The sequence below is a fragment of the Adiantum capillus-veneris genome, chromosome 12 (genome assembly GCF_014529385.1).
Source record: "Adiantum capillus-veneris isolate H3 chromosome 12, ASM1452938v2, whole genome shotgun sequence".
NCBI classification, from domain to species: Eukaryota; Viridiplantae; Streptophyta; class Polypodiopsida; order Polypodiales; family Pteridaceae; genus Adiantum; species Adiantum capillus-veneris.
Genome location: NC_140942.1, coordinates 25,087,932 through 25,103,026, shown reverse-complemented (window position 1 = coordinate 25,103,026; position 15,095 = coordinate 25,087,932). Strand labels below are relative to the sequence as shown.

Sequence of the window (15,095 nt, the reverse complement as noted above, 5' to 3'; positions counted from 1 at the left end):
GGTATGTACTTGATAGAAAATTCTTAAGTATCACTCCAAGGATGTTAGTTCACTATTTTGTAAACCAAGGCAAAGCTTTCATACGAGTTCCTGATCGTGCTTGCCCTCCTATATTCACCACCGCAATGACGTTCGTGTGTGCTCTACAAATGCAAGTTGTGTCGAAATGTCTACAAAACTAGGTGTTGGGATAAGGCTAAAGAAGGGCAAACCAAAAATTCCTGCCACAATAGGGTTTAATTCCACACATTATCCACAGCACTCCGCCCCCCCGCCCCCCCCCCCCCATCCAAAAAAAAAAAAAAAAAAAAAAACGTACAGTACGAATCCGTACGGTACAGACGTACCGTACCATACAGATCTGTATGTACGTACGGATCCTACCTTGTTGCAGAGGCCTCTAAAAATCTCTTTAATGGACAAAAATTTGGAGTTGAGGCGGAAGACAAAGTTGATCCTTTCGATGAGCCCTACGCATTGACACAAAAGGATTTTGATTCCGACAATATTGAAAAATTAGCAGCAAATTAGGGTATGGGGAGCGTTTAGTTGTCTTTGAACGACGCAAGGTGCAATCTGGGGAGCGTTTGGTTGTATATGGCATGTAAACAACGTAGACATCAGTCTGAGGAGCTTTGGGTTGGGGAGCGTTGAGTTGAATTTAGATATCTTTTTGTTATATGTCTGCACATGTGAATTGTGTGTAAAGCATTTTGTGAAGCATATGAATATGGTCAATCATTAGTTCCAAATTGGATGAGATTGCTTGGGTATGTGATCTTAGTGCATCGAGGCACCCCTTGACAAGACCAGCGTGGCTGGGTGTGATGGCTAACATTGCTACGTCGGAATATCAAGAGCTCCGATGCGGATGAGATGATTGGATTAAAATATGATTGTAGAACTTTATTGTGTAATGCATGCTAGAGAATGTGTTGTTTGGCAATGATGGGCATTGGCATGTATGCATAGAGGTAGTGTTTGCTAAAGAATTGGATTGAGGGTTGTAAATTGTAGGTCTAATCGTGGACGATTACTCTTCTTTCATGAGGGGGGTGTGTCACAAGTGAGTGATGTGGCAAGGTCCCATAGCATCAAAAGGGACCCAACTATGGGCGCCACCGGCCGAAGACAAGAATCCCTAAAAGTGCTGACGTGGCAGCATATACAGACATCCGGGAATAGAGCCGCATATCGTGGAAAAACAGAACGAGCATTCCGCAAGCTTTGGGTGCCGGACTTTGGGCCTTCAATGCTTTTGGAGGGCACATCTTTTCACTGGAGTTGCTCACTCTAGCATTCTTGCGTGTGTGGAAGCAAAGGAAGAGCTCCCTGGTAGTTGTACATTTCGCGAGATCAATATAAAAGAAATATCGAAAGGGGCGCCAGGGTTTTGGGGCCAATACATTTGGGAGTGGAACTTTGCCGCCCTGTGTCTACCATGTGGATTCTCTCTCTCTCTCTCATAGCTAATTTGAGGGATCATGGCATTGTACAGATCAGTAGAAGGGCATGTACGCACTTCAGAGGGTCTTTCTATAGCGGTTCACTCTACTATTGGGGTGAAGTAGGGCTGCCCGCTCTCTCCCACTCTATTTGGTATGTATGTGGATGAGGTTTCTGACTACATTGAGAGAGATGGGGATAGAGATGCACCGTTGGCGGGGACATGGATCCCGCTATTGTTATACGCTGATGATATTGTGTTGATCTCCGACTCTCCGGAAGGGATGCAACGTCACTTGGATGCTTTGCATAGGTTTGCCCATGAAAGTGGTTTGTCTGTCAACCTTGGAAAAACCAAGGTCATGATATTTAATACCACCCCACAGTGGATCAGGAGGTCAGCGCCCGCATTCACATACGGCCAGGAGAAAGTGGAGTATACAGACGCTTACACTTACCTCGGAGTGGTTTTTTGTGGACGAGCATTCTCATTAAGGAGAGCAGCAGAGACTAGATTGACCAGAGCCCATTCGACATTGGGTAGACTGAAGAGGATGTGTTCACAGGTTCAGTTTCAGGAGCCTCAGACGAAGCTCTGGCTCTCTGACACGCTAGTGGCCTCTGCATTGCTCTATGGAGCTGAGATATGGGGGCCTTCATTGGATCGTCACGGGAGGACGGGTCGCACTGATGGATGGGGGGACATGGAGAAGCCCCTGGTCTCTATGATCTCGCGGCTCATTAGAGCCAAGGCCTCAGTACCACGTGCCATTATCTGAGCAGAGCTAGCTGCCCCCCCACCAGTAGTTCAGGCGCTCACTAGATCTGTCTCCTTCATACACTGCATGTGGGCACTTCCCAGAGACAGATACGCATGCCTTGCACTTGAGTCCTCTCGATAGTTAGCCATGCAGGGAGATACGGCATGTTGGTATGGGGAGATGACATCCTGGTTCCAGGCGCATGGGTTTAGTATAGACAGATTGCCCCCCTTCCAGTACTCATTGGATGCACCCTCCATGACTCTTACACAGCCCGAAATCACCAGGATCATCCGCCAGGACCTGATTCAGCTAGACACCAAGAGGACATGGATACAACCAACACAGGAGCTGGGCATGAAGATGGCTTTGTATAGAGAACATCTTCTCCAGCTTACAGCGGACGGTTTTGTGACGAGGCCCAGATACATGGACACCCACTTGTCTCATGGGGTACGATGCGCTATTGGCCAGATACGCACATCTTCACACAAGCTGCGGATCGAGACTGAGAGATACAACGGAGTACCAGCAGAGGCCAAGACATGCCCCCCTGTGACATGGAGCCTGAGACAGAGTTACACTACGCATGCCACTGCCCCGTCTACTACGAGATACGAGGCCGCTTCCACTGCTTGTTCAGAGAGGGCTTTGGACCGCTCTCCAAAGTCATGAGGTACGAGGATCAGAGATGCTTGGGTTTGTTTCTGCTCGAGCTGCGTAGACACAGAGAGAGCATGCTGAGAGGAGAGGTCAGCCAGTCCCAGAGACACATCACAGACTTCTTTAGAGCAGATACTGGACACCCGGAGGAGCTACTACCACAGCAGATCTTGTTGTCTCACACCAGAGGCACACTGATCGACCGAGCAACTGAATTGGGTAGATCCAGACACCCGCGAATGGGGAAGACTACACAGCAATGACGGAGGCTACAACCTACATCAGAGGATCCGGATCACTTTGGCTCGACATGCACGACGCCTGGTCAGACTACTGACCATGGAGGAGATTGATGAGATCCGCCAGCGACCAATGTTGGATATCTTGTGACTCGTGGTTTAGCTATCCCGGCTAGTTGCTTATTTCACACCTATCAGCTTAGGATTTCATAGTAATTATATCTCATCCTTTTGTCATTTTATTTTTGCTACTCTGACTTTGTATCAGATCCACCACATTGTAACGCTCTGGTCTCATAGGTCATTTTGGCCTTTTGAAGACGTTAATATAACATTTCATTTCATTTCATCTCTCTCTCTCTCTCTCTCTCTCTCTCTCTCTCTCTCTCTCTCTCTAGACTAGAGCCGGGAGGTAGTTCCAAGAGTCATTACTCATAGGCAGTCACAGATTGCTTCTCGGCGTTTGGTACGATGGAAGAAGAGTGCGTTTCTAGCTCGACTAGAGCAGGATTTATATCAGTTGTTTTTGAGCGAGAATTCAAGGGAGGCATGGCGACTCTTCCATAAGCACGCTCCCCCACCAGTTGTCACCAGCCAATGGCAATTCCATTTTTGTTTATTTCTCTTTCTTTGGGGAATTTCGTTTGTTTTACCTTTTGGAAACACCCCTCTGGAAATCTAACTGCCCTGCATTGCATAGCCAGTGTGGAACTGTTCAGAGAGAGTCCAGGCCTGAGGGCTAAAGAGCACTAAGGTTGGACAAGGACTATGGTTAGCCAAAGTGGGGTCATTGGCCAGCCAAAGCGGAACCCTTTGCTACATAGGCTACATTTCAGTTCTGGGTGTGGCTGCAGTGTACAAAGAGGGTCAGATGACCTAGAAGAATGTAATGGCAGAAACTCCTAAATTTTAGGGACTGCTATTTTTGGACGGCAAAATGTCTTCGCGTCATTATGTGCAGTTTGACATGGGGATCATTTTGTTACTCTGTGGCCGAGTCAACAGAGGCTGCAGGTGAGATATTTTTAGACCCGAGGGTCTAAAGCAGGAAAATGCACAAATGAGTGACACTTGGCACTCTGAGGCCAGTTTACTACTTAAAGAGAAGGCAAAAACGTGATTTTCAGCTGTGAGCTCGTTTTTGAGTGCTGTCACAGGTGGGAGAGCTTCAATGGAGTGCTGGCTTACCCTCTATGTACAGTGAGGTGCAAGATGTCATGACCTGCACACCTCTCACTGCTCTCTCTCTCCCCTATTCTTTATGGTTATGCCCCTCTAGTGGGCTTTTCATTTGACCATATACAATTATGTGGGTTCATGCGCGATTGCCGACGCAAGAGCCTCTTGCACAGGTACTGGATTAGCTAGCGGCTAATCCCCCGCAGGTACAGGTGAATTCGGAGAGGTTTCACGTGCGAAATCCCGTCCGATTCAAAGGGCAAGTAGCCCAACAGGTGCGGGAGCTCGAGGACTTGCTACGGATGCGACCGGCATGCGAAACGGAGCCCGAAACAGTGAATTACAGCCTGCTGTGTATTTTTGCAGGTTTAGGGTTTCGGCCCTAAACGGACCCTAATACCCCCAGGAGGTTCGGGGACGTGAGGGGACCGCTGTACAGGTGATCTGGCGCATTTTCAGGGCATAAAACAGAGACTTCAGCGTGCTGCAGATTCTCGCCAGGTTTTGCGAAGTGTCCGTATGCGTCGGGAAAGTCATCTAATGCGTGGGGATACTGACTGTGAAGGATCCTAGAACAGCTATGCTGCCGAAATCGGGTCAGAACAGATGAAATTCAGCCCAGATTGTGCGGGGCAGCTTGTAGGGAACCACAGCTTTTATTCCCTCTTTTAAAGAATAAAGAAATACCGAAAGGGGCGCCTATTTATTAGGGGCCAATCTGGTGTCTGACTCGCATACAGATGCATTCTAGCATCTGTATCCCATTCCCCTCTCTTGTGTCATTATAGCACAGGTAGAATAGACGACTAATAATGGGTGAAAGCTAAATCAAGGTTTGAAGTAAAGTCTACCGCCCTATTTGAAGTTAACAGGCCGGTTACACCAGTCATCACTTCTACTGAGGTATGGGGTCAATATGCATCATCTCTCTACAAAGTCTCGGGGCAGCCACCTCCTTCAGATCCGTTGGAGCCATGCCTACACACGTGTGCTTTCTTTACCACCGAGATGGTAAAGAAGCCATTGACAGGATGAAGATTAGGAGAGCATATGATCACGTTGGCCTCGTAGCAGAGCATTTTATACATGCCAAAGATTTTACGACTATTTACAAAGGCGGACATTGACGAAGCTCTTAAGGGACTGATGCAATATTCTCTCAGATGACGCCCGATGCTGGGCATCCTTGTGCATTGATGATGCTGATGACGATTTCAGTCTGACAATTTTAGTCTTTTAGTCTTTCACTTTACTTCATTTTATTTTTGTACCCAGACATTGGATTAGATCGGCAAGGATTGTATCAGTTTGGTCTCGTAGGTCATTTCGGTTTTTTGAAGACGTTCATTTCTCTCTCTCTCTCTCTCTCTCTCTCTCTATCTGTGTGTGTGTGTGTAGTTGTTTTGAAGTGCTAAAAATCTGTTCCAATCTGTCTTTTCAGTTGGCACGTTACACACACACACACACACACACGAGAGAGAGAGAGAGAGAGAGAGAGAGAGAGAGAGAGAGAGAGAGAGAGAGAGAGAGAGAGGGGGGGGGGGGGGGGGGGGGGGGAAGAAGAAGAAGAAGAAGAAGAAGAAGAAGAAGAAGAAGAGAGTTTTAACGTCGTAGGAAACTATCCCAAGAGACCTTAAAGATCTATCCGACGAGGAGAGTTGAACTCAAGACTTGTTATTCAAGAGGGAAATGTCATAACCAATCTACCACACTTGGGTGATAGAAAGGTTATACCATTTTCCTCTTCTTATTAGCACACACCCACACACACACCCGAGAAGAAGAAGAAGAAGAAAAGAGAGAGAGAGAATCAGAGAGAGAGAGAGAGAGAGAGAGAGAGAGAGAGAGAGAGAGAGAGAGAGAGAGAGAGAGAGAGAGAGAGAGAGAGAGAGAGAGAGAGAGAGAGAGAGAGAGAGTCGCGCGAACCTGCAGCCAGCCCTACGCGAACCTGCAGCTAGTGCGAGCAACCGTCATCGCGCACCTGCAGCCGCACCCCCCTGCCTGCATCCTGCTGCTGCCGCGTACCCCCATCCCTGCAGCCTGCAGTCACGGCGTCAGCCAGCAGTCACGGCGTCCCCTGCCTGTCGCCCGTCACCTCCTCGCGCTATGCTGCCTGCAGCCCCACGCGTTCCTCCTCGCGCTCTGCTGCTTGCAAAACCCTAATTTCTTGCAACCCTAATTTCTTGGAAACCCTAATTTCTTGAAACCCTAATTCCCTGAAAAACCCTAATTCTCCGAAACCCTAACAGTCCGCCAACCCCACGTGTTTCTAACCTTCACAGTGTGCATCGTTCTGCTACCTGCAAGGGAAGGAGAGAAAGAGAGAGAGCGTGAAAGAGTTCAAGCTTCACTATTGGGTCTTGCTTTTCTCGTTTGCCAGTCTCGCCCATTCTTCATGGCGGCTTTGCCGGTCTTGAGTGCCACACACAGCGCTCCATCACCACTTGCCTGTCGCGTGGATTGTACTGGTGACCTGTTGACACGCATTGACTCCAAAATTCAACACTTGGCACAACATGCCTTGGTTGGCCGTATGATTGGACAGTCTCCACCTCGCTCTTCTATACGTGATTGGTGTCAGACTGCACTGGGCACTACTCAGGGACGGGTCTCGGAACTTACATTACTTGGCAGAGACATATTCATGGTACGTCTTTCAGATCCCGCCACTGTCTCAGCTCTCCTGGCTTGCTCTCCGATGCTCTCTGATCGCAGAATGATATACTTGACGAGGTGGTATCCAGAGTTCACTACGGAGGAGTTTGACAGCCGGCATCTTATTCCCAGATTCCCTCTGACGCTTTCCTTCCCGGATATGCCTCTCCATTTTATTGATGAGCATCTCCTTCAGATGATTGCTGCTCATTTTGGCACAGTAGTTCCAGGATCCTGCATCTTCTCCTCTAGTCCACCTCGCATTCAGGTCCTGGTGTTTGGGGATACTTCATTACCAGATACAGTTACTGTGGCTGTGCGTGATCGAGACTACTCCTGCCGAATGGTAGTCACTGGCCGCCTAGGACAGTGTTTACGTTGTCACGAGATGGGACACTTGGCGCGCGATTGCCCCACTCAGCCACGTCATCGGCGCCAACAACAGCCAACTCGAGGCACCCACACTCAGCCACGTGGTCAGCATCCACAGCCGGTTCCTACTACTACTACTCGAGCACCTGAGTAGCCTAAGGATGCTCCCAGAGCTTCAACCCTCCATGTTCCTCTCTCTGCTTCAGTTCCTACTGAGACTGCATGGCAGACAGTAGGTCATAACCATTCCTTCCGTCCTCGTCAACAACCCACCCCGCAAGCAACCCCCAGTGTTAACTCTCCTGCTCCCTCACAAGTTTCCACCACTCCCTTACCCCCAGCTTCTCCTCGCCATTCTTCTTCTTCAGCCCAGGATCACTTACCTTTGCTACCAGCTCCTCCATCACTTGCCATTCCCCAGCCTGCTCCTTCCCCTATTCCCGAGATCCCTATTCCCATGCAGATGGATCATTCACCGTTGCTTCCTCTGCCTTTTCCTCCCCTCCCTCTCGCCCTTACTCCCCCCCTTCCACCTTCTGGTCCACCCCCTCCCTTAGCCGCTCATACTTACGTCCCACGCAGTTTTCTCAGCTCTTGCCCTCTTTCATGGGGCTCTCATCGAGCTGAAATGTGCGGTGACTCAGAAGGACCATTGCGAGTGCAGCTCTACCTTATGCACCACAAGCCAGGTTGTGCTCCCTCTTTAATAGGCAGTTGCTCTCAGCCTACCCGTTCCTTTTTCCTTCCATTCCATGCAGCTCAGGAATGGTCCGAGGATCAGGTTCTGCATTTTGTGCATGCACAAACTATGGCTCAGCTTAATTTATGGTTGTCTTCTTCCGCTTCAGATGTATTGTCTCCACACTTCCCTTCCTGTATTGGTGCAATGGAATGGAGTGATGTTTATGCTTGCTATTCATTGCCTATGATCATTCATGTATCCTCAAATGTGGTGCTTCCTATGTCTATGCGCATTTGGGGTGTCAAAGCTGCAGCATCGGTCATGCAATGTAAACAAGCTGAGGTTCGCAGTTGGTGCAATGAGACGCCATATTTTCGAGAACGCTTGCGGGTTGCTTTCCTCCCGCCAGAAACTCATCCCTTGGATGGCCCAGCTGCCTCCAAGAAGATGCGCAATTAGTCAGATGCTTTACCAATTCTTCCATGCAGACTATGGATTTACATGTAGTTTCTTGGAATACTAATGGTTTACAGACTTCTCGGGTAAGAGGTTCACGTAAGCTTTTACTTCGCAGAGATTTACATGCTCATGTAGTAGGCACTGTGGATATATTACTAGTACAGGAGCATAAGATTGCCTCTCCCTTTGGTAATCTCATGCCCTCGGGGGCTCACACTTTTTGGGAGCCTGCTCTAGGCATTCATGGACAGAGTTGCGGTGTATGCATTTTAGTGGGGCCACGATACTTAGCATCAGTTCAGCAGCATGGCACCCTTGTCGCTGGCAGAGCAGTCTATGTTTCTATTCGGATTCGGGACTCTACCATTGGTTTTATGTCAGTATATGCACCCACTACTCCTCGGGAGAGAGCTACTTTTTGGTCCTCTTTGATTGCTGCTCTACCTGCTGTGGACTCTTGGGTTGTTGGAGGCGACTTCAACAACGTTGAGAGCGACTGTGATTGGCGATCGCTCACTTCTCCAGTTCTATCATCCATTTCTCCAGATGAGCAGCCAGCTTGGGATCGATTTCTTCTAGCTATTCAAGGTGTTGACGCTTGGCACATACCCTCTTTTGGTCACCACCCTGCTGCACTTCATTACTCGTGGGGGTTTCAGAGACAGCAGGGAAGACTATTAGAGCGACTTGATCGTTTTTACATTGGCCCTTGGGCAGGAGCTCTAGGTGGTTTTACTACTATTTGGCGAGGGACAAGCCTCTCAGATCATTTTCCCATCTCATTGTTTCTCTCTTTCACTAGATCCGTTGCACAGAGACGAGGCTGCCGCATCCCTGACAGTGTTCTCTCCACCGAAGTCTTGCAACAGCAGATTCGTGACTTGTGGTCCACAGGTGATTCTTATTGTGGTCCCCCTGGAGAGTTCCTTGCACATTGCATACTCAGTCTAGTATTTACTGCCGTGATCAGACTGCTAGTATTCATCGTCAGTTGAGAGTACGCGAGTCCGACCTCCACAATCCTCTTGGTTCCACTCAGCGCTTGCTTGAGGAGTGGCCTCAGGATGCTTATCTCGCTGCTAGACAGACAGAGCTTACACAGGAAATTCGTCGCATACAGGAGGCTAGGTCTGAGTTCACTCATCATGCTTCAATATCTCATTGGATAGCTAAAGCTGATCGAATGAATAAGGACTTCTTCACTGCGCATAAAGAGCGCCCTCCTGGCACCACCCTCAGGACTTTGTGCGATGCTCAAGGAACACTTCATATGCATCCTGATATTATTCTTGATATGTCTGCAGATTATTTTGAGACATTGTTCACTGCTGATGTATGCACTCCTGAGGTTTTACTTGCTTGTGAGCAGATCTGGCATCACACCCAACGTCGTTGTACAGACACTATGGCAGAGATCTTGTTGGCCCCATTCACCCTTGCAGAGCTTCATGCTGCTATCGAGAGTCTAGATCCATCTTCCTGTCCAGGCGAGGATGGCCTCACTAGAGCTTTCTTTTTGACCTATTGGGATGTATTGCATACACCACTGCTTCGTGGTTGTCAGGATATCTTTGCATCAGGCTATATGCATCCGAATCTTTGTTCAGGTCTCATATCTCTTATTCCGAAAGGGGGTGACACCACTCAGCTTCGCCAATGGAGACCTATTACCCTACTCCCTTCGGTATATAAGATATTAGCGTTACTGATCAGCCATCGCTTGCGATCGTTCTTACCAGATATTATTCACACTTCTCAGATAGGCTTTGTCATGGATAGATGCATACTGGATAATATCTTCACTTTTTATGAGGCAGTAGAGTGGGCCAGAACATCTTCTGAACCTCTCGCTTTTTTCATCCTTGACTTCGAGAAAGCATGCGATCGTGTCGAGTGGGAGTTTCTGGAAGGATCATTAGCCAGGATGGGTTTCCCTTCGAGATGGATCTCAGGCATATCCGCTCTCTTCAGGACTGCCAGTAGTGCTATTACTATTGGTGGTCGTGTCAGTCGCAGTTTTCAGCTCTCTCGATCTGTCCGTCAGGGATGCCCTTTAGCAGCATATCTATATCTGTTTGTGGGAGAGACTATGTCCGACTTTCTTCGTGCTCAGACTCATGCATTTCGTGGCTTGACCATGCCAGTACCTTCAGCTCCGGACCTTATCGATCAGGAGTTTGCTGATGACACTATGCTGATGTTGCGCTATTTGCTAGCAGCTCTTGATGCCATGCGGGGAGCCCTGGAGGTTTTTTGCATTGCCAGTGGTGCACGCATTAACTGGCATAAATCCTATGGGTTATTGGTTGGCAGTGATGACGTACCTACTTGGGGGGTAACTGATGGTTTCACATGGCTACAGCGAGGTCAGACATGCAGATATCTGGGCTTCCAGGTTAGATTTGATGTTTCCTCACAGCAGCAGTTTGCACCCGTACTGCAGTCTATTCGCAGGAAGCTTTGTCATTGGTCTTCACGTCATCTGTTGTTGGCGGGCCGTGCAATGGTTGCCAACCAGGTCATTCTGGCTACAGTATGGTATACGGCCTCCTGTTGGATGCTACATTCTGGAGTGATAGCTCAGCTCCGTAGACTCGTGCGGAACTTTTTATGGAGTGGCACAGATGGGAGTACTGATACTCGTGCCCGAGTTCGCAGGTCCACGATTATTCGCCCTCGATCAGAGGGTGGCCTTGGCATTATTGATCCAGAATTACAGAGCCGCACCCTTCTTACCAAGCTTATTGTTCAGGGCCTTTTTCCCGGCCAAGAACCTTGGAAGATGCTTCTTCAGACCGCTCTTTCCACAGCGACTCCACGCCGCGGCACTAGAGATGGCCATGCTTGGCATACAGGGTATCGTTTTCTCTTTACGGATGCTCCCTTGTTCACCAGCACTCTCTCACCCTTCATCCGATCACTCCTTCAGATTTGGGTCTCCATGCGAAGGGCTATCATACGCTCACCTCCCTCATGTCGTGAGGAGATTGAGCGCCAACCTCTCATTTGGAATGATGCAGTTCTTGATTCTTCGGTTAATCCTCCCCGTCAGCTTGGAGAGAGGACTCACATTGATTGGGCTGCTTGGGACACTGGCCCTGCTGCCTCTATGTGGTTGTTTCATGAGACACGTATGATGGATGCAGATTTTGTGGCAGAACATTATGACATTGGTCGCGGAGTGACAGACAGACTGCTTGAGATTGACTCCGCCATTCCTTCACAGTGGGATGCAGTCATGCGAGGCACGGTTCAGATGCCTCCCCATAGTGGCTGGGAAGGTCTCTTTGCTCAGAGCACTCTCTTATTAGTTCGTTTAGACACCATGCTGTTCACAGTTGATACAGACTACTCTCAGGGGATTCATGTTAGATTGACATATGCTACCACCTCTCCGCACCTTGTCTACCCCGGCGCTCGATGGGAGGCCATATGAGTAGTAGGCTCCCGTGGGAAGCGTCGTTGTGTTGACCCCCGTTTCGCTTCCGCTAATGCCGCCCTTTGGAGGCTTTGGGTGTGGGAGGGTCGTGCACTATCTCAGCTTTATTGGGACCCAGGAGAGTGGCATTGGCCTCACTCTAACCCCACTGGTGCACCTGTATCATTCTTTGAGTACACTGTCAGAATTGGAAGATTAGCATTGATGAGACAACACCCACAACAGCCCACTCGTATGCGTTTCTGGTTACATTCCGGTCTTTCCCATGCCTATATACAACAGTTTTGGTCAGCCATCTGGGATTTACATGCGGCTCGTCATATTTCTTTTTTCATGTGGATGATTGCACATGCAGGACTTCCAGTTGGGACTTGGCTAGCTACTATGGGTCATGATCCGTTATGTACTCGATGTCCTCTGCGACTGCCCGAGTCCCCTGCACACTGTCTTTGGTCATGCTCCGCTTCCCATATCGTGTGGCTAGCAGTTTACTTTTTACTTAGCAGAGCCGGTGTTCAACATGGATTTCTCACTTGGGGATCTGTTTCATGGTTGATGCTGATGCCCGGGCCGCATCTTTTCTACGAGGGCTCAGACACAGATCCAGCTCTTATGCTTACCTCGACTGGTTATCGGTCGGGGACTTTGGCTATGTTACCACAGATCGCTTGGTAGGGGGATCCTCAGACCCGTGATGAAGTTTTTTCAGTCATCACTAGCATTACACTAAGGAATATTTGGAGAGCTCGTTGTCTTCACATTCTTAGTGCAGCACCACAGCTCCTTCAGGATACCCTCACGGCCATTTGGCTGGACATCATTCACACCCTCATTTGGCAGTGGGATTCTTCCTCAGGTACCTCTAGAGCAGCCGAGGCTCGTCGATTTGCCTTCCTTCGGCGTTGGGCCAGATCACCACTCTTCTTCACACTTACAGGTGGCCAGATTACATGGCATTATGCCCCCCCTCAGTGGCTTCTCCTTCACTCATCACACAGACCACCATGAGATTGTTCTAGTCGAGTTGTCACTATAGTGGCTCTCACCCTTCCATTCAGATTGTACACCCCACGTGATAGGCTATTTTGGAATCCGTTGGGGATTATATTGTCACTATAGTGGCTCTCACCCTTCCATTCAGATTGTACACCCCACGTGATAGGCTATTTTGGCATCCGCTGGGGATTATATTGTACTCAGTAATATATAGCCCTGATTTTTCAAAAAAAAAAAAAGAGAGAGAGAGAGAGAGAGAGAGAGAGAGAGAGAGAGAGAGAGAGAGAGAGTGGCTCTTTGGGAGTAGATGATCCAGTTCAAGAAGAAGACATAGACATCATCGGAGACGTACCCAAGGCAGTGTCACCGGTTGTAACGGCTCAAAATGATGCAGCCAGTGGTGGGAACAGGCCAAGTAGTTCAGGCAGTTCAAGTAGCGACTCTGGCTCGTCAAGTGGTATGTTCCTCTGGCAGATGTTGTCGGCAACAACTGTTTGCTAATAAATGATTGCTAACAATGGTTTTGGAACTTTTATGTTCAGATTCGGATTCTGAGAGCTCATCGAGTGACAGCGATGTTGGAGCATGAAGAGGCGTTTCAACGGGCCACTTCGTTGATGCCCCATTTGGTCGTCATGTTGTAGGTTCTTTCCATTAGATAGGAATTAGCCAGATGAATTGTATGTAATCAGGATGTATATACAGCAATTCTAACAAAGCTGTCCCTTGGTTCTTACTTGTAAGGATGCTGAATCATCAAGATTGATAGGCTGATCATTTTTAGAGACGTTAACCTCCATCAGAGTGAGCATGATAGGCACTTGATTTAACTACCCCCCTCATGTAAGGAGCACAACCACAAGGCACTTGCAGATTGTTTGTTTCGTAGCGGGGGGTTGTTAGAAGACCATTGACAGAAAGCATCAGTGATTCAGTTGTCTCTAGGCGCAAACAAAGCGTCATGGTATGGCTAGAGATGTGTGTGGCAGCAGGTGTACCCTTTAATGGAACCTGCAAGCACAATATACTATCAGACACCTATTTGTGTAGGAGTGTTACTGGCTTAGCGACTGAAAAGCTTTATTTTATTTTATTTTTAGGGGCACTATTTTGAAGTCTCTTTACACATGCCTTACATTAACGTGAAACCCAACTTGTCATTCGGGCTGTCCTATCCTTGTTCATACATATATTGAAGCGTTTATCAGTTTTCAGATTTTTAAACCTCTGGTGCTACTTAATTCTGCTTAAATTACGACTGATCATACATATTATTTCCTCTGAGTCTTTTAGGTCACCACAGTTTAGGAAATATAGAAAACCTTTCAAAACATCTAAAATGTAAAAATCAAGGGTGATAGTAAAGAAATACGAATCCTATGACGGGCATGGTCGTTTTGATGAGGATGGGTTGCTTAAATCTATTGCTAAGGAGGGTGAAGTGGCTGGAGCAGCAAAGGTAAAGAAATTAATTAATTTGGCACCTCCCAGTTAACCTGAGGGGGAGCTGTTGCATTGTAAGTAGGTGGCAAGGGTGGCTTCCAATGGAGAAGGCTCAGAGGGAAAGCAGCTACATTTCTTGCTGTGGGCTAATTAAGGTAAATTTATCAAATTCATAGAGTGAGCAAAATGAAACTTTTTCTCATGAGGATCATACAGCCTATTGGCCATCACACTGAAGGGATTGACATGCCAATGGGGTCTAATTAATGCCCTCTACTCATCAGGATTCATGGATCTCACGGGTCGAAAGCCCATCCAGAGGATGCGCTCGTAGAGCTCTACCAGTACACTACAGCTATTTGGACGAAATGTGAATAAAAAATAGAAGAAAGGACCGTTATCCTCCTTGGTGGGGAGGCTCGCGGGAAGCGGATGCCCTTCTGGGTACGCTGTGATCCGCACTCGACGGACGGAACTGCAGGGCACGTGCCTGTGGCAAAGTTCCTCGGTGAAGTTGTACCCCGGTATTTGGGTGCTCTGCATAGGGGGATGGGGAGTTAATACTCCCCTTCCTATGCTGTTATTTTGAATCCGATCCCTTCCGGGGGAAATGACGTAATTCTCCCCAAGCCGAAGCTAGATGAGCTACAAGAGCGCCCAAGTGCCATTCCCCCCCGGGGGGGTCAACTTCACCTAAAAGGGGTTGGGAGGTGCAAACGGGAGACACCACCAACCTCAACGGACGCCACCTGTGAGCCGAC

At 48.4% G+C, this 15,095-nt stretch overlaps 1 protein-coding gene across 2 annotated transcripts in view; it reads left to right on the top strand.

Moving 5' to 3' along the window:
- Positions 1-13,988, top strand: part of LOC147445466 (transcription factor GTE3, chloroplastic-like) — a 33,447-nt gene extending 19,459 nt beyond the window's left edge. Inside the window, exons 3-4 of one of the 2 annotated variants that reach the window (XM_086524987.1) lie at positions 13,208-13,348; positions 13,434-13,988. In XM_086524987.1, the coding sequence (XP_086381113.1) occupies positions 13,208-13,348; positions 13,434-13,480 (188 nt within the window). In that variant the 3' untranslated portion in view covers positions 13,481-13,988. Of the gene's footprint in view, positions 1-13,198; positions 13,349-13,433 lie in introns of both variants that reach the window. The other variant, XM_086524986.1, reaches the window with a different exon arrangement.
- The last annotated feature ends 1,107 nt before the right edge of the window (positions 13,989-15,095 follow it).